The sequence below is a fragment of the Lepus europaeus genome, chromosome 15, assembly GCF_033115175.1.
Source record: "Lepus europaeus isolate LE1 chromosome 15, mLepTim1.pri, whole genome shotgun sequence".
NCBI classification, from domain to species: Eukaryota; Metazoa; Chordata; class Mammalia; order Lagomorpha; family Leporidae; genus Lepus; species Lepus europaeus.
Window position 1 is genome coordinate 31798235 of NC_084841.1, and position 25949 is coordinate 31824183.

A 25949-nucleotide genomic window follows, 5' to 3' on the forward strand; every position below is an offset into this window, starting at 1 on the left:
GGGCAACCCCACCCAGCCCTCATCATTGTCACACAAGTCATCGCTCAGGCAGAGAACCCAAGAGCTGGTCACAGGGGTGAGGACAGGAAAACTGTGGAATGCAAAACAAGGAGAGAACAGCACAGCGATAACCCTCATTCCAGCCCCAGGGGCCAGGGGCGCCATGTGTGGTGCAGTCTACTTAGAAAGCTGGACTTGAGTAATAGTCTTCAGAAACATTGTCACCTTCCCCTCACAACATATTGTGCTCCAGAAAGGCAAATATCTCCCTCAGACTGTGAGAAACTGGTCTGAGAGACAGGGCACCTTGGTCCCATGTGAAAAAGAGCCTGTCAAATGGTCCAGACTTGAAAGGTTTTTGCACTCATCAGAAAACAGGATCACTTCCAGTTGCAATCGGAAGGGATTGATCTTCACATTCTTAGAAAAAAAGTAATAGTAATTACCCTTAGATTGTGTGTGTGTGTGTGTGTGTGTAAGACTAACAAGAAGAGCTTTGTAACAATGGAATCAAGAGGACATTCCGTGTCTTCTCCATGAATGAGACCATTTCAAGAAACATCATAACTTCTCATTCAGAGTAAGCTAATTATTGCTCTTTATTATTTCTTGCTTCTGCCAAAGAAGGCATCTCTAAAGGTGATATGTGCTAATATTTGAGTAGGGCAGGGATCCAGTCTGTGAGAGTTCTTGAGCATCAGGCAAATATAAAGAAGATAGCAAGTCTGGGGTGGCACTCTGCAGAATAAAATAATTTTTTTCCCTTTTTAAAAAAAGATTTGTTTGGAAGTCAGAGTTAGAGAGAGAAGGGGAGACAGAAAGAGATCTTCCAACTATTAGTTCACTCCCAAGATGGCTGCAACATCCATGACTGGACCAAGCTAAAGCCAGGAGCCAGAACCTTCTTCTGGGTCTCGCATGTGAGCGGCAGGGACCTAAGCACTCGGGCCATCTTCTGATGCTTTTCCCAGGCCATTAACACAGAGCTGGATCCTATGTGGAGCAGTTAGGAGAGAAAGAAACCAGCACCCACATGGGATGTCAGCCTTGCAGGTAGCTTTACTTGCTGTGCCAAAACACCAGCCCAAGAAAAATAATTTTAAGAAATAGTTTTATAAGAATTAGAATTATCTTTGAATGTTAGAAAAAAAAGGTGACAGAGAGGAGGGAAGGAAAGGAAAGAAGGGTGGAAGAGAGCAAACTTCGTAGTAAGGAGCAGTGCCTTACTACTTCAGTCAGTACACATTTAACTGTAGCTGTCTCACAACCTCAGATGACTTTACCATGGAGTCCAGACACTTGCCAAATCTTTATCACTAGATGACTGACTGAGGATTCATGATGACTGCTGCACGTTTCTAAGGAGACCCATGATATAACTCCTCTCTAAGTAAGTCTTAAGGTCACACTAAATTCTTATTATCCTGGATTTTTCACAGTATTTATGATTAGACTTACTGAAGAAACTTTTCATCCAAAAGCTGAACAATGAGAAGACTTACTTCATAGACCAAAGCAGCCACATTCCAGGGTCTTCGATAGTATGTCAAAGTGTTCCCATCCCAAACACGGTCACAGAGTCCATGGTAGTACTCGTTGTCAAAAGGTGTGGTTAGGGGATCCATCCCTAAAATGTTGATCCTGAGAAAGAACAGAGTAGCATCAGGCATGTGGAAACAGCACAGCCAGAGCCATGGAGCCCTGGGTAGCTGGGCAAAGTGAGACAGCTTCGGCTCGTGTCACCGGCACCCGATATGTGTGCAGTATAATCAGGAACAGAAGCAAGAGCCTGTTCAGCTTGGCTCTGTCTCTGGCAGAAAGCATGGCTTAGGAGGGCCTTGTAAACTCTTTTAGGTAACCAAGGCCCTGTTTAGTGAGCAATGAAAGAAATGCAGTAAGTAGGGCACATGGGACCATCTGGCTCCTGGAGTCTTAACGCCACTGCCATAACTCTTACCTAACCTCTTTTAGTGAACCAAGAGCCAATGCTGTAATACCAACTGTTTAAATTATTTGAGAACAGAGCATCCCAGGGGGGCAGTATAATGCATGCATGCAATTTTTCATATGTGAATCAACAGGGGGATTCTTCTCTCTCTCCCTGTTCTCTTTAAACTTAACCCGTTTCTCCTGCGTTGTCTCATGGCTTGGCTATCGATAACCTCATTCCCTACAGGCTTATGTTATTCCTAGTATATTTTCCAAGAGGAACACAAAAATTCAGCATCCTGGCAAGGCATTTTCGAAAATTTTCCTTGCTCCCCACCTCCCAGCAAAATGTTTTTATTTGGCAAGCTTTAATTCATCCATAAGAACCTGGTTTAGCTTTAAAAAGGTTAAGTTTGATTTGTGGGCTTACACACACTATATGGACTAGATGTAATTAAGTCTTTGTGGAGTACAGGTTTATCTTCAGAGGAACATAGCTTTACTGTCTAGGAGATATCTGAATTAAGTGGTCCCAATCCAGTCATGCAAGAATGGAGGCTTGATCCTCAAATCTGTAACTTATTTGGCACAAAAGCATAAGTTCAGCTATTGCTCAGGACCACATTCCTACCTCTAACAGCTCTAAGTCTGGGCTGCGAATCCAGATGTTGGCTGCAAGAAGCATTTGTCTGTGTGTGGATGACCTACTGCAAACCCATGGCCAATGCAAGGAAAACAGCTGGAAGAGTATCCCATTGCAGTGGGTTAGTTAAAAACAGCATCTTCATGTAAAGAGTATATCTTAAATAAACTTTGAAGCTACAAATAAAATTAATGTTATGATTCAACTTCAACAGAAGACAAGGAGTGGATACATGACAATCTTTCTCAGGGCTGACAGAGATAACATTAACTGTCATCCCCCACGTCCTGTCCCACTAGAAATAGCTTTCATGGCAATCACTGTGGTCCCAAAATTTGCATGTGAGAGCAAACATTACACCTATTGAGTCAGAAGCAAACAAAAAAAACCACTAAGAAACAGCCCCATTACAGAGCTGGATTCCTTTCTTTATATTTTGTCCTCCACGATAGAAATTTTGATTCCAATTCTTCCCCTATCCTTGCACCTCCACCCTTGCCAGGGTCTCATCACAGCAAAGCACACCTCCTTCCTCCTGGTCTTCGTGATGGGCCTCGTGACTTGCTGAGTGACACTGGGTCAGCTCCGAGCGTGCCGGAGAGGGCCTCCCACACTTCCTTTTGCTCTACTGCATTTATGCCATTGCCTAGAGACAGGCTTCCTCTGAGCAGCCCTTGACCCTCCGGGGACCCCCGGACCTGTGAGAAGCAGAGCCACCCTGGCCACTGCCATTGCCACTTGAGGCGGAGGTGCCAGTGATGTCCAGTCTTGTGAGCAGTACTTATTTCAATGTCATGGAGATTTTGCTGCACCTTCCACCTCCAGAATATATAAAACTGGAAATAAATGACCACGTTCGTTTCTTAAACGAAGCCTCAACTACATCTTTATTCAGTAGTGAACTCCCCACTCCTGTGTGTCTGCATGAACAGAGGTCCTCTCTCTTTACTTTCAATGAATAAAAAATTTTTGTTTAGAATGATGATTAACTCTTAGGTGACTGCTGTATTTAGTTTGGTATACTGTTTGTAATAGCAGGAGGACAATAGTAGCATTATAAATACAGTTTTTGTTTCATTTAGGTTAGGAAGTTGGACATACAATTACCAATTAAAAAAAAAAACACAGTCCAAGGAAGAATACACTTTGTGCCAAGTCAGGGGTCTGTGTGAGTGCTATGTAATGTAGATCTTCCAAGAGGGAAACCGCCCCGTGGGATAGCTTTATGGCTTTCAGAAAAAGTGACATTGGATTTGGGTTTTGAAGGGCGCTAAAAGAACAGGAGGAAAAGTGTGGGCAAGAGATGCAAATGTGAATGGCATATTTTGGGAGTAGTAGGCTGTAGATTGTCTGTTTGCATATCACATATGGGAATTTGGACAAGTGATACCTTCTGGTACCTTTTGAGTGTGACATGTAATATTTTTATCATAAGTTTAGATAGTTGCAGAGATATAATTTTCTTGCATGCTGTAAATATCTATATTTCAAAATTTAATTATTTGGCCACTTTAAAAAAAATCTAATGAATGTAAATGCTATTGTTAGGGTGGGTCACTATAGTAGTCATATTTCTTATAACAGCTTTAGTTTCACAGCAAAGTTGCATAAAATATGCAGATTTCCTACAAACCTTGTGCTCCTTTATAGTCTCAAAATTTTTGTTTCTCCCATAGAATTTTAACATCATGACGTAGTTTATGCTTGTAAGGTTTTTACTGTCCCTTTGTTATACTTTACCATACCAAAAATATATTGAGATTTTAAAAAATTAAGTATCTTTTGACCATAGGGCCTATGTGTAAAAATTTTCATTACTAATAGTATGGGTAAATATTAAAATTTTGGAATCATTGCTAAACCTAAGTAAAATTATATTGGCAATCACAATCAAGTTAATGAAATATTTTTTAAAATCAGTAGATCAGTTCCATCCATGGATATTACTTAGTGCTAGGAAAAGATATGTATTCACATTAATTTCATTTATACTTTCCATTTTTACAGACCTTTACAGATTTAAATGTTAAGAAACTTTATGCAAATAAAAATGGAAGGACTTTTATTATAGCAATGTCACTCAATTCTTTGATCTTCTGAATTACATATCAAAAAAGATTACATACTAATCTTTCATCAAAAATTTTTATAGTCCATTATCTGACAGCAGATTAAGACATCTTTCAATGTTGTTCGTAACAAAAAATAGTGACCACGTAGCTTCCATGGCATTAGAGTCCAGCTGAGTACCAAGTTTTGGAGTTGCTTCCTCGTTTTCCTACCCAATAGCAAGATGTGGGATGGCTGAGAGGTATACTCTGATTTGCAAAAGTGGGAAATAAATGATTGTAAAAAAAAAATAGGGTCAAGGAGAGAGCTGGGGGCTGGCACTGTGTAAAGCTGCCACTTGTGACACCGGCACCCATACTGGAGGGTCAGTTCTAGTCCCAGTTGCTGTTTCCCATCCACGTTTTTTTCTAATACACCTGGGAAGGCAGCTGAAGATGGCTTAAGTGCTTGGGCTCCTGCAAACCACGTGTGAGACTAGGACAAAGTTTATGATTGCTGGCTTTGGCCTGGCCCAGACCTAACTGTTGTAGGTATTTGGGGAGTAAAAGAGCATATCGAAGCGCGCTCTCTCTCTCTCACACACACACACACACACACACACCCTTTGCCTTTCAAATAAATCTTTAAGAATCATTTAAGAGGGAAGGGGGCTAATGTTGTGCCAAAGCAGGTTAAGCTACAGCCTACAATGCCGCCATCCCATATGGGCACTGGTTGGAGTCCCAGCTGCGCCACATCCAATCCAGCTTAATGCACCAAGAAAAGCAGCGGAAGATGGCCCAAGTCCTTTCCACCCATGTGGAAAACCTGAGTGAAGCTCTTGGCTCCTGGCTCCATGTGGGAGACCTGGATGAAGCTCCTGGATTCAACCTGGCACAGCCCTGACCATTGCAGTATTTGGGGAGTGAACCAGCAGATGGAAGATCTCTTTCTCTGAATCTCCCTCTAACTTTGCCTTTCAAATAAATTAAATAAATAAATAAAACAAGAAGGAGAGGGCTTGACAACTTGAATGTACCTGAGACATCTGTCATCAATTTTATGAAAAAAATGTACAAATGGAAGTGGATGATTTATTATTAAATAATTAATAAGAAAGGAAAAGCTTAAAGCTTACCTATCACCACTGTGGAAAGTTTTTGTGCACCCCATAGTGTGTATACCCTAAGTTTCAAGGTTATTGCTTCACAAAGCACCAAATTAGCCTGTTGGCTGGATCCATCTGGAAAGTGACAGTGAAGCTGATGCAAGATCGAAGGCACAGCTAAGAAAGAAATGTTTCAAAAGCTTCTGACTTGGTTCCACTAGAGACAGCCAGTCTTGTCTAGAATAAGCCAATTTTTTTTTTCTCTTAAGAAACATGAAAACTTCCATGCAAAGTCATTTTTGCCTGGGAAATTAAGAAAACAACAAGTGTTCTTGGGCAGCACTTGGAGATGCCTGTTTTCACACCTGCATCTAGAACCAGAGGCAGTTCCAATTTACCAGGTGAACCGAAAAGTGCCCTTCACAGAAGTGGCGTGATGTTGAGATCACAAACAAAAGCAAGCCTTGCATGTTGCAAATCATTTACAGCTGGTTGGGATTTATTTATTTATTTATTTTTTCGAAGAATGAGAGATGGATTGGAGGGTTTCCCTAAACATTTCTGGAGAATCTCAAACCTCTACAACTGAAGAGGCTGGATTGAAGCAGTCTTGACAGAACTGAATTCATCTGGCCTAAGGATTGCTATAAAGTATAAACTGGTCACCACAAGTTCTTCTGACTCCTACACAAAACAATCTGACTGTGGGACAGCTGAGAGGACTTGAGGTTTTCCAGGCGCATTGTGTAGAAGCAGGTTATAAGCATGCTGCTGGGGCTGGCGTGTGGCGCAGCAGGTTAAAGCCCTGGCCTGAAGCGCCGGCATCCCATATGGGCACTGGTTCTAGCCCCAGCTGCTCCTCTTCCAATCCAGCTCTCTGTCATGGCCTGGGAAACCAGTAGAAGATGGACCAACGCCTTGGGCCCCTGCACCCACGTGGGAGACCTGGAAGAAGCTCCTGGCTTCTGGCTTTGGATTGGTGCAGCTCCGGCCGTTGCGACCATCTAGGGAGTGAACCGCGGATAGAAGACCTCTCTCTCTGTCTCTACCTCTGTAACTCTGTCTTTCAAATAAATAAAATAAATCTTAAAAAAAAAAGCATGTTGCTGTGATGTGGTGTTTGGGGTGCTATCCCCTACTGCCTCTAGTTCACATACAGTCCAGAGCTGCATGTGAGAATAATGGAAGAGGGTTATACTTTATGTTAATGACAGTGAAGAATATCATAAATTACCTAAGCATTTGTTTTGTGATCTCTTCTTAAATACTAATTTGATTACATACCATTCTTGTATAGTCTTAATTCAAACATTTGGGTAATAAACAGCTGCTTAAGAAGTTTGATTTTTAAGGTAAGTTCTGCTTTGGTGTCAAGGTGTTGGCTTACAGATTTTGTAGTGATCGAGAGAAATGGGGGTGGTGGTGAGGGTGGGGGTTTGAGAGGAGGGTCAGGTGGAATGGTGGGAAAAATAGAGTTTTATAGGAGTCAGAGAAACTTGGGTCTGAGTTCTGCTAGGAACTACTTGGCCACATGGCCCTAATTATCTTACTCAGTTTATCCCTGCAATCCCTCAGTTTGTCTCTAACAATCCTGTAGATTATAAAAATCTATAGATGGAATGTGCAAAAATATTTTGAAAAGGTCCAAGCATTATGCAAATGAAATCTGTCACACAACAACAGGTTTTATGAAGACTTCATGTGTCACAGGTCCGCACTCACAGGAATTCCATAAACAGTGTTGATGGACTGATTGCATTAGAGCACTTCACTTGTACTCCAGCAGCTGACTGTCGCCCATCGCAGGGGCCCCACCCTCTTAGCCTGGAAGGCTCAGCCTGTGGTGTTCCCCGACACCAACCCTGACCATGGTAAAGCAGGAGGCATTTAAAAATTCCTAGCCAGCTCGCTGAGATGCCTCATCATGAAGCTCCCTGGCAAATGCTATGTAGCAAATGTGTCTTTGCCTTGAACAAAGGAAACTAATAGATTTGAATGACTGTTTTGCAGCTAAGTGGGCCAAAATTTCTGTATTCTTTTCCTATAAGACACACTTTAACTTTGCGTGGAGTGAGAATAAATAACATATGTAATTCCCTGCCTTAGACTCTCTTGTTTAGATTAGGAAGAAGACTTTCTTGGCTCCCAAACAAAGCAAAATGAAGCAGTAATGGGTTTTCACCATGGATGCAGCTTCCTGGAGGAAAACAGCAAAACCAGTACTGATTCATTCATATTTGTCATGATCTGGTTACAGGGTTTTGGACAAAACCCATATCATTAGCTGCCACTTCCTAAGGAGGCCTTGCTGAGCTTGGGACGCAAGACCAACCATTTGATTCAAGATTCCCATCTTTAGGCTAAGAGCCAAAAGCATTGTGGGTAAACTGGAATGCTGCGTAGACAAGACTTTATGAAGCGAGCAAAGCATGCGTGAAATTTTGAATCTCGTGTCCAACTCTTGCTTTCCTGGCATTTTTTTCTTATTTCAATTAAAGACGTGAAAGTTTTCGTCCAACCCAGAGATAGGAGATATCTCTAGTTCCTGCCAAATCTGATACAGAGGAACTGCCTGGCACCTAAATCTCTCGACTTCAGCACCACTGGTGCTTTGCGTTGGGCTGTCCTGTGCATTGTAGGATGTTTGCTGTCATCCCTAGCCCCGATTCCCTAGATGCCAGTTACACTCCCTACCTCTGCCCTTTCCAAGTTGTGACATCTAAAATGGGCATCACCAGATGTACCCTGGAGTAAAATCACCCCTGGATGAGAACCAACTACCTCAGTCCCTCCATCAGCCTTACTGCCTCTCTCCCATCTTCTTCCCTCTCCCAGTTCCCAGTCTCGGGGATGGCATTTTGACTATGAATTTCTTTCCGGGGACCTGGTTTCAGCCTTGCCTGATAGCAATTGCCAATGTTTTAGAAAGCACTTATGTATTGGTTTTCATTCATTAATGAGTTCATGCATTTATCCAACTTTCAAATGTTCATTGAGCAACTACTATAAACAAGGCACTAAGATTGTGAGGAAAAACAGATACATTATATTACAGGTATAAAATAGAGCCATATGCCATCTCTGTCAATGTACTGCTGCATGAAAGGAGACAATTTTCCAATAAATCCACCCGAGGTGACTTTACCAAAAACAGCTCAGAGCAGCTGTTGATGAGTTCATGGCAGTATCCTTGGGATGCTTTCATGGAACAGAAAAGAACAGAACCTTAGGTCTTTGTAACTTTCCCAATTCCTGGAGCACAGGTCTCTGTATATCAGAAGTATGGTAATCTTCTTAGAATTCTATCTTTGAAATACCATGCAATCTATTTCTCTCTCTCTCTCTCTCTCTCTCTCACACACACACACACACTAACCCTGATTTCTAAAGTCCAAGACTTTCCTTTTGAGATTTATAGCCATCTGTCAGAGCCCCTGTGTTTTACATGGAAAATGAGTGACACACCAACTCTATAACGAGAATCAGTACCTCAACCCCATGACCCTCTGGCATGACGATTGCTACCTCTGATCCCACTCTTCCTGGGTCAGTTCCAGAATGCTGACATTGCCTCAGCAGGTGTAGACCCAGACGTTCCAGTGGAAGGAAGACAGCCATCTTGGCAATTCAAATATTTGAATTGAATTGCCAGACCTACCGTCAGCGATTCAATTCCAAATGCTAGCATGTTGTGTCAACACTGCTACATTCTTTCAGAGGTTCATCAATTAAATATTTTATCTCCATTTAGACAGAGAAGTGATCAGCTAGCATCCTGACAGTACAGAGCCATCCGGGGCCAGGCAGTTTATCCAAATGATCCCCAAATACTGGCTCAGCACTTCACAGTCCAGCTCAAACTTAATCACAAGCCCTCCAATTGCTTAGCAAAACGAGAGATGGAGATCACCATCACTCCCCTTCATCTGGAAAAATACAGGTGAAATACAGACCCGTAGCCCGCTGTCCGTGCCAGCTCGGACTCCTGCACCTCACGGTTGCGACAGGTAAGGCGGGGCTCTGTTTCGCAGTCATCCTCATCCGAGAAGTCTCCGCAGTCATTGTCCCCATTACACAGCAGTCGCCTCTTTATGCACCTGCCTGCAATCAAAACCAGGACAAACTCTGTCTAATGCAAACTTTCTCCCTCTCTTTTGGAAGTTACCAACCACACTTCAATGCCAGAGGTGACATGTCAGACAGCCCTCTCTGAGCTCTTTGTAGGGCACACAGAGATGGCACTTGGTGGGGCCCTTTCACACATGGAAATACAAGATCTAGAGGCATGTTTGTTTCTTCTCACACAGACCCGCCAGCAGCAGAGTGTAAGGATTACCTGTCCCACATTGAAATTCGTCTTTTTCACAGTCCTCCTCAGCGTCTTCACATGCCTCTGTAGGTATACACGCTCGCCTGTCGCCCAGAGCATCCACACAACTTTTCCCGTGAAATTGTCCAAAGACTTCGATGCTCCTTGAACGAAACTGTGCAAAACCAGCTGGAGAGATTAGCATTATGGTCTAAAGCCATAGCCATACCAATGCCGCCCTGCAAACCCAAGTGAGTCATTGACTTGAAGGCAGAAGTGGTGGAAGAAGTTACCAGTGTTTCTTAAAGTAACACCGCATATTCTGGGTTTTGCAATCTCCTGGGGGTGAGGAATCTTTTTTCTGCCAAGGACCACCTGCATATTCATAACTCATTTGTGGGCCATACAAGTTTATCAAGTTAAAAATCAGTGTGCCATAGCTTTATTTAATTTCAAGTCCTACCTGTGGTTGTCTTGGAAGGGCCAGTCCAAATGGTTTTGGGAACTTTACACAGCCTGCAGACGGGCTGTTCCCCAGCCCTGTGACTTGATACCCTTTTGATATATCATCAATATTCACATTTCCTGGCGAGGTTAGTCACCTCCATTTAGCTGTTTCTCTTTCTGGGCTTGGAGCTCGATTGCAGGAGCGCCTGGTCTCACAGTGACTTCCCCGGAGATGCCAGCAAGAGTTTTCATTTGGGAAGGGCAGGGGGAATGGAGAAGGCGGCTTACCATTTGCCTGAGACAAGGATCACAGTGCGACCATTCACTCCATGGGCTCATCCTGCAGTCTATGGGCTGCAGAGGGTCGCTCCTTTGTATGGGCTCGTGGACATAGCTAAGGTAATAGAAAGGAACACACAAATTTTATAATAACCATTGGCTCCTGGTCGCAGTTGAAGTAATGGAACACACCAATTTGCAATAATCATTGGCTTCTGGTCAGCTAAGGTAATAGAACACAGCAATTCGTAATAACCACTGGCTCCTGGTCGCAGCTAAGGTAATGGAATGCATGAATTTGTAATAACCATTGGTTCCGGTCAGCTAAGGCAATGGAACACACTGATTTATAATGAGCGTGATGCGTGCCTGTTTTTAAGACACCTCCACAAAACAATTTAATTCATTTACAACTTCTCTCCCTTTTTAGTTATACTACTTATCCTTTTTCTATATCTCTCATCTGACACTTGATCACATGCTGTTTTGTATTTTCAATTCATCTTTTAATTCCTGTACTATATTTTAATACGGCTTTCAACTTAACAACAGTAGTAATGGGGAAAGCTGGCAAGAAATCCTGACAGGTGATTTACATGGTTAAGCTTGTATTTCCAACCACACTATCCACTCATTAAGGCTAGAAACCTTTTTCCCTTTCTTTGCACTTATACTTGCCCCGTGAGAGTCTGTAAAGCATGAGTTGCCCTGTTCTCTTGGGAATTGAAGGCAGTGGAGGTAGCCAGGCCTGCAGCAGGCACCTCATTAATCAGTTTCCCTGTCTGCGCTAAACTGGGTGCTTTACCACTTCACACTCCACCTTGGAACTCATTCCTGAACTTTCTACGTTTCAGCATCATACATGTTGGCACTCACAGCTTCCCCTTGCACCTCCAGATCCAATGTTCAGCAGTGCTTTTCTCAAGTTCTCTTTCTTCCATGGATAATTATCTCATTATATGACAGAAAAAGACAAATCCAAAAACGAGCCACCAAACAAGAATTCCATGCACTTCCTGTCCTTGTGCAGTGAAGCCTCTTAGACTGGAGGGATGATTGGGCAAGGCCAACCCTGCACCAAAGCTCTAGGTCCCAGCTCCTCTTGAGACATTTATCTATTGCATGTCCTTTCTATTTTTAAGCCCTCCCTCACTGCTAGCTACTTTCCATTTGCAAAATCAATGTGCTCGAGTCTGTGATTAAACGGAGAGGTGAGGACAGAAGCCATTGAGAGCATGTGGATGCAGAGAAGGGGCAGTAAGCCAAGCAATGCAAGTCCCTCTAGCAGAGGGCACTTGGGCGTTAGCGCAGGGAGACCTGTTTTAGATTTCGGATCTCCAGAACTCTAAGATCATAACCCTGTGTTTGAAGTCACCCAGTTTGTGAGCATTTGTTGCAGCTGCAAAAGGGAACTAATGCACGTGGCCTCAAGTGGTCTACATCACCTCTGTGCTTTTGAATTTCCCAACTTTATTTTTCTTCAACCTAGACAGTCGTTTCTTCTCATGGCTTCAGGTCTTTCACTGTACTATCCTGTTCACCAAACTGATCTCCTCCTGGACACATTTTGGTTCTCTACCCTCCTTAAATAATTAGTCTTCTGTGTACATACTATTACAACATCTTGTCCTGTATGTCACAAACACCTTTGCAATTATGTAGTCCATTCAATTAATTTATTCACTCACCCATCAATCAAGTATTTATTATTAGATATTATTTGCTAAGTATTGGAGATACAGTGGCATTCTAAACAAGAAAACAAAAAACACGATCCCCAAACTAATGGAGTTTACGTTCTAGATAATATACTGGTGAGTTTGGGGACATGTTGCATTGTCTTATTCAGCTTGCACATAAAGAGCCTGCTACAGGGGCTTGTGTTGGGGCATAATAGGTTGAACAACCACCTGCAATGCCAGCATCCCATACGGGCACCAATTCCTATCCTGGTTGCTCCACTTCCAATCCAGTTTCCTGGTAATGTACCTGGGAAAGCTGTGGAAGTTGGTTCAAGTGCTTGGGCCCCTTACCCATGTGGAATACTCAGATGGCGTTTCAGGATCCTTGCTTCAACCTGGTCCAACCCCCAGGGTTGCAGCCATTTTGGGGAGTGAACCAGTAGATGAAAGACCTTGCTCCCTCTTTCTCTCCATAACTCTGCCTTTCAAATAAACAAAATGCAATCTTTTTTCTAAAGAGCACGGAACAAAGGAGGAGCTTGGGAAGCTTTTTGAGTAAGTTAGTAATCAAGTGATAGAAGAGGAATGAAGTCCTTGGTCCCTTGTCCTTGGACAGGGCTAGGCCTGTCTTTGGATATGATGAGCTCTTGCTGAAACTCCCTGGTGTCTCTGCCAGACTTGCTTGTCACTAAGGCAGATGTCATGGCTGGAGATAACAATTTTCTCAACCTGAGCCTTGCATACACAATCTAGAGTACCAGGAGGCCTGAGAAGCTTCTGGCTTCTAAAAGTGCAGGTTCCAATGTGTTACTCAGGCTGCCAGTAGTCCTAGAAGAACCTGTTGTCCTGGACGTCTGGGTATTGCAGCTCACGTGCAACTACATGACTGACACAGCCTCTGCTAGAATATTTCTATAAAGCTGTAGCCTCAACTGCTACTGACAGGCCTCATCAAGAAGCACAGACAGACCCATCTTTATGCCCTACAGCAGTGGGTCTCAATACTGATTGCATCTTATAACCCTCAGATATCAAAGACAGGAATTGTCAAATCGTGACTTCCCCAAACCATACCTATTAAATCAGGCTTTCTGGTGATGAGCCGCCAATACCACTGTTTTCAAAAATAGTACCGAGGGGTGGCCGTTTGGCCTACTGGTAAAGGTACCTATTTTTTTTTTTTCTTCTTTTAAGAGGCCTCTTGGGATGCCTGCATCTCGTTTCAGAGTAACTGGGTTCAAGTCCTGGCTGCACCTCCGATTCACACCTCCTGATAATAAACACACTGGGACACAGCAGGTGACCCAGACACCCACATGGGAGACCTAGATTGAGTTCCTGGCTCCTGGCTTTGGCTTGGCCTAGCCCTGGATGTCATACCGTTTGGGGAGTGAACCAGCAGATAGGAGCCCTTTTTCTCTCTCGCTCTCACTATCACTCTCTTTGTCTTCCCATCTGCCTCTCAAAAATAAGTTAAAATTATTTTTTAAGAAAGCAACTTAGGCGATTTTTGAATTCACACAAGGTTCAGAGATATGCTTGGCAATACCTGGAGAAATATCCATGCTACCTGAAGAGTGAGATTGGAGTGGGTGTGGCAGCGCTCATTATGTCAGCAGTACCCGGGCCCGAGACCACCATTGTTCTACAAATCTCACTGAACTGAGCCATCACTGGTTTCAAGAATTACCCTGGGGCAGGCATTTGGTCTAGGAATTAAGACACCACTTTCAAGGCTGACACTGTGGCACAGTGGTTTAAGCTGCTACCATCAATGCCAGCACCCATACAGGTGCTGGTTCAAGTCCTGGCTACTACACTTGGGATCCAAATAAATAAGTAAACTGTTTTACTTTTGTATTTTTTTTAAAAAAGGATCTGTTTTATTTGGCGAGTAGTGTTAGAGTTAGAAATAGAGAGAGAGATAAAGAGAGAGAGAAAGGTCTTCCATCTGCTGATTCACTCCCCAAATATCAGCAATGGCCAGGCCTGGGCCAGACCAAAGTCAGAGGCCAGGAGCTTCTTCTTGGTCTCCCACATGGATGCAGAGGCCAAAATACTTGGGCCATCTTCTGCTACTTTCTCAGGCACATTAGCAGGCAGCTGGATTGGAAGTGGAGCAGCTGGGACTCCAACTGGTGTCCATATGGGATGCTGGCATTGTAGGCAGAGGTTTTACCTACCACAACACAATGCTGGCTCCAATAAATGTATCTTAAAACAAAAATCAGACACTACTTCCCATATCAGAGTACCCTGGTTTGACATCCATCTCCAGATCCTGACTCCAGCTTCCTGCTAAGGCAGATCCTGGGAGGCAGTGGTGATGGCTCAACTGATTGGGCTTCTGCCATCCATACAGGAGACCTCGATTGAATTCATAGCCTCGGCTTTGACCCTGAGCCATTATGGGCATTTGGGGAGTGAGTCAGCAGATGAGATCGCTCTCTCTCTCTCTCTCAATAAGTAAATGAATCATGGTAAACCTAGAATCCAGCCAATGGTGAGGGGCTATAAAAGAAGGGCAGTTCATCTGCCTTCATGTAGAGACTACACCTGCTCCTAAGAGACTGGCATTGCCTGTAGATGGTTCGTAGTAAATGCCAATGAATTTGTAATAGCTCTGTATTAAATATGTGCACACTTCTTCACTTCCAATTTAAGGACTTTTTCTCTCTTTTTGGCTCACAGTTTGGACTTTCTAAGTACAAAATCCCACATCTCTGCCTTTGTACTTTAATTGTTCTCCTGGACTGCAGTTTGGATTTGTTACTTGAATGACCCAACCTAGCTCCAGAAGGAGATCCTTCTGGATCACATCCTTGTCCTGGGGATGGGACTTGTAGCCCTGTAGATGTTGGGCTCAACGTATTGGACTTCCTGGGCCACTGTAACAAAGCACCACAGACTGGGAGGCTCAAACAAGGAAGCAATTATGAGAGATTTATCTTCTCATAATTCCCGAAGCTACAAGCCCAAGAACAAAGTATGGTGGGGTTGGTTTATAGGAGGGAACCTCCAAAAGTTCATGGAAATGTGTATTATGAAAATATATGCATGGGTTTCAAAAGTTATTCGCACCAAAATAAATTTGTATTTTAATTCCATTTTTCCATGAACAGCTGAATTGCCCTTGTGGACAGCCACCTTCTCCCGTGTCTTCACCTGGTCCTTAACTGTGTCCATGTTTCCTCTTACTTGGATACCAGTCATATTGAATGCAGGCCTGCCCTAGTGACTTTACCTCAGTTACCTCTCTGAAGTATGTGACTGCAAATACACTCATGTTAACAGCTTCTCAAAGTTAGGACTTTAACATATGAATTTTGTGGGAACATGGTTTAGCATATAACAGTCATGAATGTTTTTTGATTAAGCAATCCCTGGAATGTTTTGTCTATTAGCTTATTACACATGTTCCAAAGCTTTTTCTCACGATAAACTTGGTAAGGAGCATTAGTTTTGTGTCACAGATGGGAATTACACTATCCATCCTTAGACGGAGAGTTAGTAGCAAACTGGATTTGGGACCTGTGTCTCTCTGTTCCTAGTTCAACATCATTTTGTCCTGTCCCTTCTGTTACCTTATCTCTCCCATTACAACACAAATATACTTTGAAATAACCTTAGGGGGCCAGTGCCGCAGCTCATTAGGCTAATCCTCCGGTACCTTGGGTTCTAGCCCTGGTTGGGGCACCAGTTCTGTCCCAGTTGCTCCTCTTCCAGTCCAGCTCTCTGCTGTGGCCCCAGAGTGCAGTGGAGGATGGCCTAAGTGCTTGGGCCCTGCACCCGCATGGGAGACCAGGAGGGGGCACCTGGCTCCTGGCTTCGGATTGGCACAGCACACTGGCCATAGCAGCCATTTGGGGAGTGAACCAATGGAAGGAAAACCTTTCTCTCTGTCTCTCTCTCTCACTGTCTAACTCTGCCTGTCCAAAAAAAACAAACAAAAAACAAACAAACAGAAATAACCTTAGGGGTCATAACTTATGCCATATTTTCTGCAGTAGTAGCCTAATGATTTTCATACATCTTGGGGAATAGCAAAGATGCAGTTGTTGTTTACAAACAGCAGCCCTAGGTAAAGCATGTCAGTTAAACAACCCAGTTCTCGCCTGGATTTATGTTAAGTTTACATCTAAATGATATCAACTGGAGACAAAAATAAGCTGAAAATTGTGATCATACCAGGATGTTTTGCCTTCACTATTCCAGGTGCCTGCAATTCTACAGGCACAATAAAGGCAGAACTCATTGGGAGTTTTAGGAAGGAGTAACAGGTTATACAAAAAGAATGTGCTAGTGAAATAACTATGCAGCATAAATATTAAGCAAGGAGATCAGTGGCCTGGAGTAGCTCCTGCTGTCTTTCTCCCTCGGAGCCCAGAACCCCCTCCTCCTCAGTCTCCTGACCTTACTCAGCAAAGGCTCTTTCGTCGCTCCAGGACTGCCCGAGTGCAACACTCGCCACCTGCCTGTCGTCCTGCTGAGCTGGGAGACTGGGCGGAGAAGTATTTGTAAAGCACTTTCTGGGTTCTTAGATGAAATGTGTTTATCAAGAAAAGCATATCCCTGAGTGTTTCCAACTCAGCTTGAAAGTCGCTTCCTAGATCAAAGTGATGCACATCACTTGGCAGGAGGTCTCCCTCTGAGCCAGAAATGCATGAGGTGAGCAACCACTGATGTGTGCCTCGTCCTCTCCACCTGCCATAAGAATTTCTAGCTTCAGAGCAAGAACAGCTCAGCAGCAACTCACTCTCCAGGCCAATTCATGGTGGGCCCACGCATGAAAACACCTACTATTCAAAAGTCTTTTTGTCGAAAATCAAGACAATGTGGCTTTTTTGAGTGGAGAAATACAAATAAATTCGGACTGCATCCTTAATCCACAGATAGGCCAGCTGTTTAGCTCATGCAGTTCAAAAGATGAAAAATAAGAGAACAGTCATGTCTACACTAATGTTGTTTTCAGGATCCCAAGTCTTGAGAGCCTCTTCCATGTGTTCTCGATGAACTAACATCCAGCAACCTTTCCCGAGGGCCTGCCCTGTCAGGGATGCTGCTCATGGCTGAGGCCACAGACAGATGCCATCCTTGCCAACAAGGACCTTGCTTTCTAATGGGTGCAAATCAACAAACATACCAGGAAATATAACACGCAGTAGTTAAGACACAGGAGATGTGAGGGAAAGGACAGCAGGGTAAGAGAGAGAGGACCACAGGACTGAGTTTGGGGACAGAGTTTTTGCACTGCATAGTGACAGTCCTTTCAGAGGGAGTGTGGGGCTTTAGACGTGTCCACGAATTCTGTGTCCATTCCTCCCGTCAGCAGTAGGGTCCACATTCCCTTGTGAAGCTGGAGACTGCCCTGATGGATTAAATGCACAGGAGCGACACTATCCAGCTTTGTAGGCTAGGCTGGAAAAGGCCATGCCCGTGCTGCTGATCCATTGAAAGGCCTTTGCTCTGGGAGCCTTTCACTACCCTCGATGAAGCCACCTGCCCTGATCCACTGTGGAGCCCAGGGGCGTGGAGGGGAGACAGACACATTCCTGAGGAGACACAGCTGCTCCAGCTCTCCAGCTGTAGGGCTGGTCCCAGCTCAGGTGACAGACACATGGGTGTAGAAGCCATTAAGAAGCCACCACCTAACTACAACCTCTGAGAACTGCTCAATGGAGCCCAGGCGACTGCCAGATGCATAAGCAAGAAAGATGATTGTTACTGCTTTTAGATACTCCTGAGGAATGGTTTGCTAAATAGCAAAAACTGGACATGTGGTGATAATTGATCAGGCACCAGAAGGCATTCAGACCGGAAGCTGGGTGAGGGTCTGGAAAAAGAGTGCTCCATGTTACAGGGAAAGTAAGAGCAAAGGGCCGGAGGTGGCACGGGGGAGGCACAATAGGAGTGGTGTTGGAGCAGAGTCGAGCGGGATCCCTAGATTTTTATCTGAGTGAGCTGGTGAACAGCAGTGCAGGGTGGGTGGAGTGGAGTGGAGAAATCAACAGGAATATTTTGTACATGTTAATTTAGGGATGCCTATTAGAGAAGCTGACTGAGCAGTTGGGAATCAGGTTCAAGAAAGAGATCTGAACTGTAGACCAAGGGTGAAAATTGTTTGGATATAATTGATATTTCACCATAGATATAAATATGGGAATTGTCAGATTAGAAGTGATATTTTCACAGTTAGGATAAGCCTGCGTTTATAGAACCGGGATCCCATATGGGCGCCAGTTCTAGTCCTGGCTGCTCCTCTTCTGATACAGCTCTCTGCTTATGGCCTGGGAAAGCAGTGGAAGATGGCCCAGGTGCTTGGGACCCAGTACCCATGTGGGAGACTTGGATGAAGCTCTTGTCTCCTAGCTTTGTCCTGGCCCAGTCCTGGCCATTGTGGTCATTTGGGGAGTGAACCAGTGGATGGAAGACCTTTCTCTCCATCTTCTCTCTCTGTAGCTTTACTTCTCAAATAAAATCTTTTTACAAAAAAGATTAAAAAAGGTCATCTTTCACACAGTGAGACTGAATGGGAGGGAGTGTGTCTAGATAAAGGCAGAGGACTGACCCAACACTTAGAGGAACATTCTACACCATGCCTGTGTGCTGATAGGAATGGTTTGATGATGGGAGATATTGCTGGTGCAGGAGAGAAAGCACTGAATTGAAGTCACAGAGGCCTAGGTTAGGCCAGAGCAGAAAAGGCAGCATCCAGGTGGGCTGGTTAATCCTCCTAGGCGCCTCTCTTCTCAGCACCATGGGCTTCACTCACAGGACTTCAGCTGCCATTCACTTGTTCATGTTCCTCGCTAAACTGTGAACCCAGTGAAAGCAGGGACCCTCAGCAATGTGTTCAACTGCACTTCCTGACACAATGTCTGGCCCACATTGCCAACTCGATAATATTTGCTGTACTGACTGGATGAATCAGCAAACCATCCTATCTGATTGATAATAGTGGATCAGTAAGTAGCTTTTCAGTAATATTGAATATAGAAATGAAAAACACATGCCTATGAGAAATCTTCAAAAAGCTGATGAAGGTGTGCATTGGGCCGGTGCCGTGGCTCACTAGGCTAATCCTCCGCCTGCGGCCCTGGCTTCAGATCGGCGCAGTGCTGGCTGTAGTGGCCATTTGGGGGGTGAACCAATGGAAGGAAGACCTTTCTCTCTGTCTCTTTCTCACTAATTCTGCCTGTCCAAAAAAAAAAAAAAAAAAAGAAAGTATGCATTGTGAGAAAGCTTTGCTTGGATTTCACATTTTTTAGCACCAAAATATAAACTTATCTTTTAAATCCTTTTTCTGTTAATTTTTTGAAATATCCTTGTATATCCAAAATTGGAACAAAAAACTGACATTTTCAGTATCTGCAGTTTTTCAGTTCCAACTATGAGTGAATGCTTCCATACTTTTTGCAGATTGTTGAGACAGCCTTGACTGAAATAAATGGAGTAATAGTTGTTGACATTTGTAAGTGTTTCATCCATTCCAGGTACTCTTCCTTTAAACCTTCCCATTCACTATTTTATTTAGTCCTATGAACTAGCTACTGCAACTGCTATTACACTTGAAGACGGGAAGCAGAGACACAGCAGTGGTAACTGGTTTTCCTCAGGTTATTGCAGCTACTTAGTGGCAGAGTTGGGATTCAAACCTGGGCAGTTTCTCTTCAGTGGCCCCAGCCATTCCCAGGCCTTCGAACTCATAGTCTAATACTCTTTGTCAGCTATTTGAAAAATAGAAAAGAAATAAAGTATGAAAATTATGACCCTATTAAAGCATGGTGCAAAAAAAAAAATCAAAGAATGAGTGACAAATTAGAAAAAAATATTGGTAATTAATATCAGAGACAAAAGACTAATTTATAAAGTAATCATAGAAACCATAAGATAGAGATTCAGTAAAAAATTGGACAAGAGAAATGTACAATTCATACACACAAAAAAATCCTATCCCATAAATATGGTTTATAAATATCACTCAAAGTGTGCATCCTGATTCAATAAGACAAACTAAAATCATGCCAAGCTATGATTTTTTTCACCTATGAGATTGACAAATAAAAATTTAGCCTACGACTCTTGCTCACAAGACAGTGGGGCAGCACTGGTACTCCTGCCCTGCTGGTTCAAGTGCAAAATACAAACCCTGTGACCACAGAGCAGTGTCAGCAAAGCTACAAAGGTCATTACCTTTGGCTCCAGTTACCTCACTTCTGGGAAGGAGTCCTCAGGGACACCTGCCCGCTTGCAAAATGGCCTATCATTGTTTCTAGCAGAAAAGATCAGAGATGACCCGGACGCTCATCAATAAGAGATGGGGTACCACAACCGTTTAGCCATACAATGAAAATTAGTGGACTGTTCCCAAGCCGAATGCACTCCATCAAATATGGTAAATGTCCCCCAAACCTGCCAGAGCTTCTGTGAGAAGTGTGGTGAGCAGAATCCCACCGAGTGACTCAGTGTAAGAAGGGCCAAGGCGCTCTGTGCCTAGGGAAAGCAGCATTAGAGTATGAAGCAGTGTGTCCACAGTGGCAGCCTAAGTGGGTTTTCTGGAAAAAGGCTAACGCTACCAAGATGATTGTACTGAGGTTCGAGTGCATGGCGTTCAAGTGCAGATCCAAGAGGGTGTTGGCTGTTAAGAGATGTAAACATTTTGGGAGATCAGAAGAGAAAGAGTGAGGCAATCCGATCCGATTCTATGAAGACAATGAAACCTTAGGGTTACTGTTCACTTCATTTGGTCTTTTGAGAAGGAATAAACTAGAGACATCAATAAGATTCCTCTTGTGGGGAAATTTTAAGCTAAATAAAAACCAACGGGCTATGAGGAGAGTGAAGATGCGCTCCACAGTGAAACAGGAAAGTCTCCAGGATAAATTATAAAGGAGAACGAAGACCACCGAGTACAAGACAGGATGTGCAATATGATGTCTTTCATGGAAGAAAGGGAGAGAATAAAGGCATATACGACTCTGTGCTTTCATCTACATAAGAAACATGGCAAGGATACATAAGAAATGAGTGCATGTGTTCACCTACAGGGTAGACCAAGGAGGGAGAGGGCAGCATCCCAAAGAGCACCCAAACAGTAACACAGATCTCAGCCCAGCTCCTGAGTGAGGAAAGCCAGACTTCTCAGCGTGCATCTTGCTGGATGTTTGAATCTTGGAAACATGTGAAAATTTTCTTCTGTACAAATTAAAAAGATAACAGGAAGCTGCATTTACAAAACACATAAGGCCTGCCTGCCACTGTGCTAAGCAATTACTATCCCAGACATTTTTCATAGCAAGCCATGCTGCGATTCCCATTTTGCATGTAAGAAACAGGTTAGAGAAGGTAAGGGCTCTGCCTGGGGCACATAGTGATAAAGCTGTGGAATCTGGAATCACACGCAGGCCACCTGACCCCAGAAGCTATGCTTTGAGCTATTATTCTATTCTCATAGTGGCTTTCAACACTTTTATTCTCCCTTGAGAAACCTAAGAGACGATGTCCCCTTCAGGATCTATTCTTGTGGGCACATTCATTTTTGTCAAGGGAAAAATGGTAGAAGTGCCTGAGAGTCCACCTGTGGCAATAGCTCGTGGTGGCTGTGGCATAAGATGAGGCATCAGCAGCCATGTGATACCCTCGAGGCTGCCTGCACCTCCAGCCCTTCATCTCCTAAACGCGGAAATGTATCAGAGTGAAAGCTACCGTAAGGTCATTCTTCTTTAAAAAAACAAAACAACAACAACAACAACAACAAAAAACAAAAAACAAAAAACTAAGCATTTATTGAGATTTTATGTGCCAGGCAAAGATGTCCTAAGTGCAGCCATCCCTCCGTGCCCACTGGGGATTAGTTCCCGTACCTTATCACAGATACCAAAATCTCCTTGTTCTCAAGTCCCTCATCCAAAAATGGCATAGGATTCTCATATATCCTATGCGATCCTCTTGTACACTGTAAGTTACCTCTGGATTACGTACAGCACCTAATGTAATGTAAATGTGATACAATTAGTCGGTACACTGTATATTGGTTAGGGAACAAGGGCAAGGAAAAAGTCAGCACATGTTCAGTACAGGTGCAACTGTTTCCTCCAAATAGTCTTGATCTGCAGTTGGTTGAATCTATGGACGGGAAGCCTGTGAGTGTGGGGGACTGTCTGGAAGATGACCTTATTTAGGGCTGGCATTGTGGCTCAGTGGGTTAAGCCACAACCTGCGATGCCAGCATTCCATATGAGTGCCAGTTTGAGTCCCAGCTGCTCTGCTTTCAATCCAGTTCTTTGCTAATGTGCCTGGCAAGGCAGTGGAAGATGGGTGCATGCCAACCATGTGGGAGAACAGGATGGAGTTCCAGGCTTCTGGCTTCAGCCTGGCCCGGCTCTGGCTGTTGCAGGCATTGGGGGTTTGAACCAGCCGATAAAAGATCTCCCTCTCTCCCTCTCCCTCACTGGCAAGATGCACCTGCATGTCCAGAGATGCCATAGACTGCCAGCTACCTCCAGAGACCAGGAAGGATCCTACCTGGAGCTCCAGGGGGAGTGTGGTCTGCCAGCAACTTGGTTTCAGACTCCCGGCCTCCGAAATGGTGGGACTGCCTATTTCAGTGGTTTGAAGTCAGCTAGCTTGTGATTCTTTTGAAAGCCAGCCCCAGGAAAACAAACACAACCAGCATCTTGTAGATGAGGACACAGGTTTCAGAGAGGCTGAGTCGTTTGCCCACATGGGTGCAGTTAGTGACTAATGGAACCGTGCCCTGAGCTTGGGAGGTCCAGCCCCAAAGAATGCTCCAGTCCAAGCCCATTTGTATTTTTGGAAATCTTAGGTAAGTCCAGTTCTTTAGCTCTTACTCAAGCCAATCATTTGTCTCACTTCCTAACTGAAGTCTCTGCACTGCTGTTTTGACCTCAACCATCTGTCCAAGGGCAGAGCACGGAGTGTTTGGAGTGCGGCAGCCTTGACACGCTGGTGAGGGCACAGTGCGGGAGGGTGCACAAGGCCAAGCCAGCTGAGCAGTCCAGCTGCACAGAGCTGGGGCCCAGCCAACGGACTTCCTGGTCCTCCCTGGAACAGCCGAATGCACACAGCACCCAGGAGGTCACGGACTTCAAAGCAGTTGAAGCCCTCTCCACAGCTTCTCATTTTTCATCAGCAGGAATCACAATCCAGGAATGTGGAGTGTTTAAATAGATTTTTTTTTTTTTTTTTTTGCCATGTAAAGAAGGGTCAGGTTAAGTACAACAGGGTTAAAGCAGCTTTCGGGAACTGCCTTTTCAAATCTGCTATGTACCCGGATGCCCAAAAAATGAAACATTTTCTCACTGCACAGTGCTTCTTCGATCATGTGGGATGAGAAAGCAAAGGGATGAAGGCAAATCTGGCTGAGCAGTTTAACCAGGGCTTGTTCTGGTCATATCTTGCACCTCCCTGCACCCTTCCTGGAAATCGCTGTTCTGTAAACACCCCACAAATGCTGGACTTTGTAGCAGCTGAAAAACAGGTAAAGAAAGGCTGGAGATGGCCCTCTGCGTCCAAAACAGGATTCTGGGAAGTCAAGAGTCAGATGACCATCAGGGAATTGGATGCAGGTGACCCTCAGCTGTGTCTAGCACAGGGTCAGTGTGTGGGTAAGCCTTTCCCCCCAGCGGCACTGTGAAGTCAGGACCATTTCAGTCCCATCCCCAGGTCAGATCTCGCTATACTGGCTCACGCAGGTAAATGAGATGCCTGGATGGAAGGGCAGATGCTTCACATGATCCTACCCTGCAGCACTTTCAGCTACCGGGTAGAAGTTCAGCGAGCACTTTTTGTCCGGTTGATTTATGTCCTGAGTGGGGTTGGCATGGGCTTAGTGATCCCGCTAGGATAGGGGAAAAGAAGACAAATTATGTTTGCTGGCAGCATGGCTGATGGGCCTGTGCCATGGCTGTTCTTGATTGGAAGCGATCTGACCCTATAGCTCCGGACAGAGTGTGTGCATCTGGCTTACAAGGAAGAAAAACAGAAGGCTTAACCTTTGCCTCACACGGAGAGCAGAGAGTGAGGTATCGAGCTAGACACCGAGTGTGAGAAACATTAATTTCCTTAGTTTTAAACTTCTCAGACATAGACATGGGCAAATCCAGGCTTAACATACACTGCTGAAAAACAGCTTTATTTCGTAACTCCTCATACCTGATGGCTATCTCAGCCCTACCACTTGAATACCTTGGTTCAAAGGAATCCTCAGAAACAGCTAGAGGTTTCCACAACCTGCAAGAATGTATCCTATGTGTTTTTTTAACCTCTTTTCAAAGTTCAGTGCTGGGTCTCAGTGTATCACTCTGTGGATTAACAATTTTATCTATGGGGCTGTTAAGAAGTAGAGCTCAAAAGATCGAATACCACAGTGAAGTTCCAGTGACAAAGAGAAAAAGCTATGGACTCACCTGGGAGTGGGTCCTGCCGTCAGGGCACCGATTTCTAAAATGCAGACCACAAAGGCGAAGCTGTGGCTGGCGGCCATGCTGCTCTTGCTAGACAGCTCCCATGGGACAGCTGGGCAGGTCAAGCATTTATTTGCAAAGGGCAGAGGCCAAGAGGCAAATGTACTTGGGGTTTTTGTCAGTTCCAGCTGACGGGAAGCTCAAGTCCAACCCTGGAAAAGATGTTTTGTAATTCTTGATTGACTAGTTTGAATATGAAACTATTTTTTAAAAGATTTATTTATTTATTTGGGGACCAGCACTGTGGTGTAGTGGGTTGTGCCACCGTCTACAGTGCCAGCATCCCATATGGTTACTGGCTAGAGTCCTGGTTGCTCCACTTCCAATACAGCTCCCTGCTAGTGCACCTTGGAAAGCAGCGGAAGATGGCTTGAGTGCTTGGGCCCCTCCACTCACATGGGAGAACTTGAAGGAGCTCCTGGCTCCTGGCTTCAGCCTGGCCCAGCTCTGGCCATTGGTGTATTTTGGGGGATTGAGCAAGCAGATGGAGGCGCGCTCTCCCCCTCCCCCCCTCCCCCTCTCCCCCCTCCTCTGTCCCTGTATCTCTGCCTTTAAAATAAATATATGTTTTTAAAAAAGATTTATTTATTTGAATGGTAATGTGACAGAAAAGCAAGGACAGAGAAAAGGGGGAGAGGTCTTCTGTATTCTGGTTCTCTTCCCAGATGGTCACCAACAATCAGGTCTGGTCCATGATAAAACCTGGACCAAAAATTCCATCCAGGTCTCACATGAATGGTAGATCCCAAGGACTTGGGCCATCTTCTGCTACTTTCCCCAGTGCATTAGCAGGGAGCTGGATTGGAAATGGAGCAGCTGGGACTCAAACTGATGCTCATATTATATGCATGCATTGCTGGTGGTAGCTTAACCTGCTGTACCACAATGCTGACCCTAGGAAGCTATTCTTAATTGTTCAGTATTTATTTTATTATCATGGTTTAGTCTAAATGCAATACAGCAAATTCATGGGAAGAGTGAAATATTAAAATGAATTATTGTTCCTTTCCATTAATGT

The 25949-nt window shown here is 44.3% G+C and overlaps 1 protein-coding gene across 2 annotated transcripts in view; it reads right to left on the minus strand.

Annotated features, from left to right (window-relative positions):
* C9 (complement C9) overlaps positions 1-25021 on the minus strand; it is a 56390-nt gene extending 31369 nt beyond the window's left edge. Inside the window, exons 1-5 of one of the 2 annotated variants that reach the window (XM_062211973.1) lie at positions 24875-25021; positions 10774-10879; positions 10066-10213; positions 9683-9830; positions 1503-1641 (exon numbers count right to left, since the gene is read on the minus strand). In XM_062211973.1, the coding sequence (XP_062067957.1) occupies positions 1503-1641; positions 9683-9830; positions 10066-10213; positions 10774-10879; positions 24875-24951 (618 nt within the window). In that variant the 5' untranslated portion in view covers positions 24952-25021. Of the gene's footprint in view, positions 1-1502; positions 1642-9682; positions 9831-10065; positions 10214-10773; positions 10880-22970; positions 23099-24874 lie in introns of those variants that run through there. The other variant, XM_062211974.1, reaches the window with a different exon arrangement.
* Between the last annotated feature and the right edge of the window lie 928 nt (positions 25022-25949).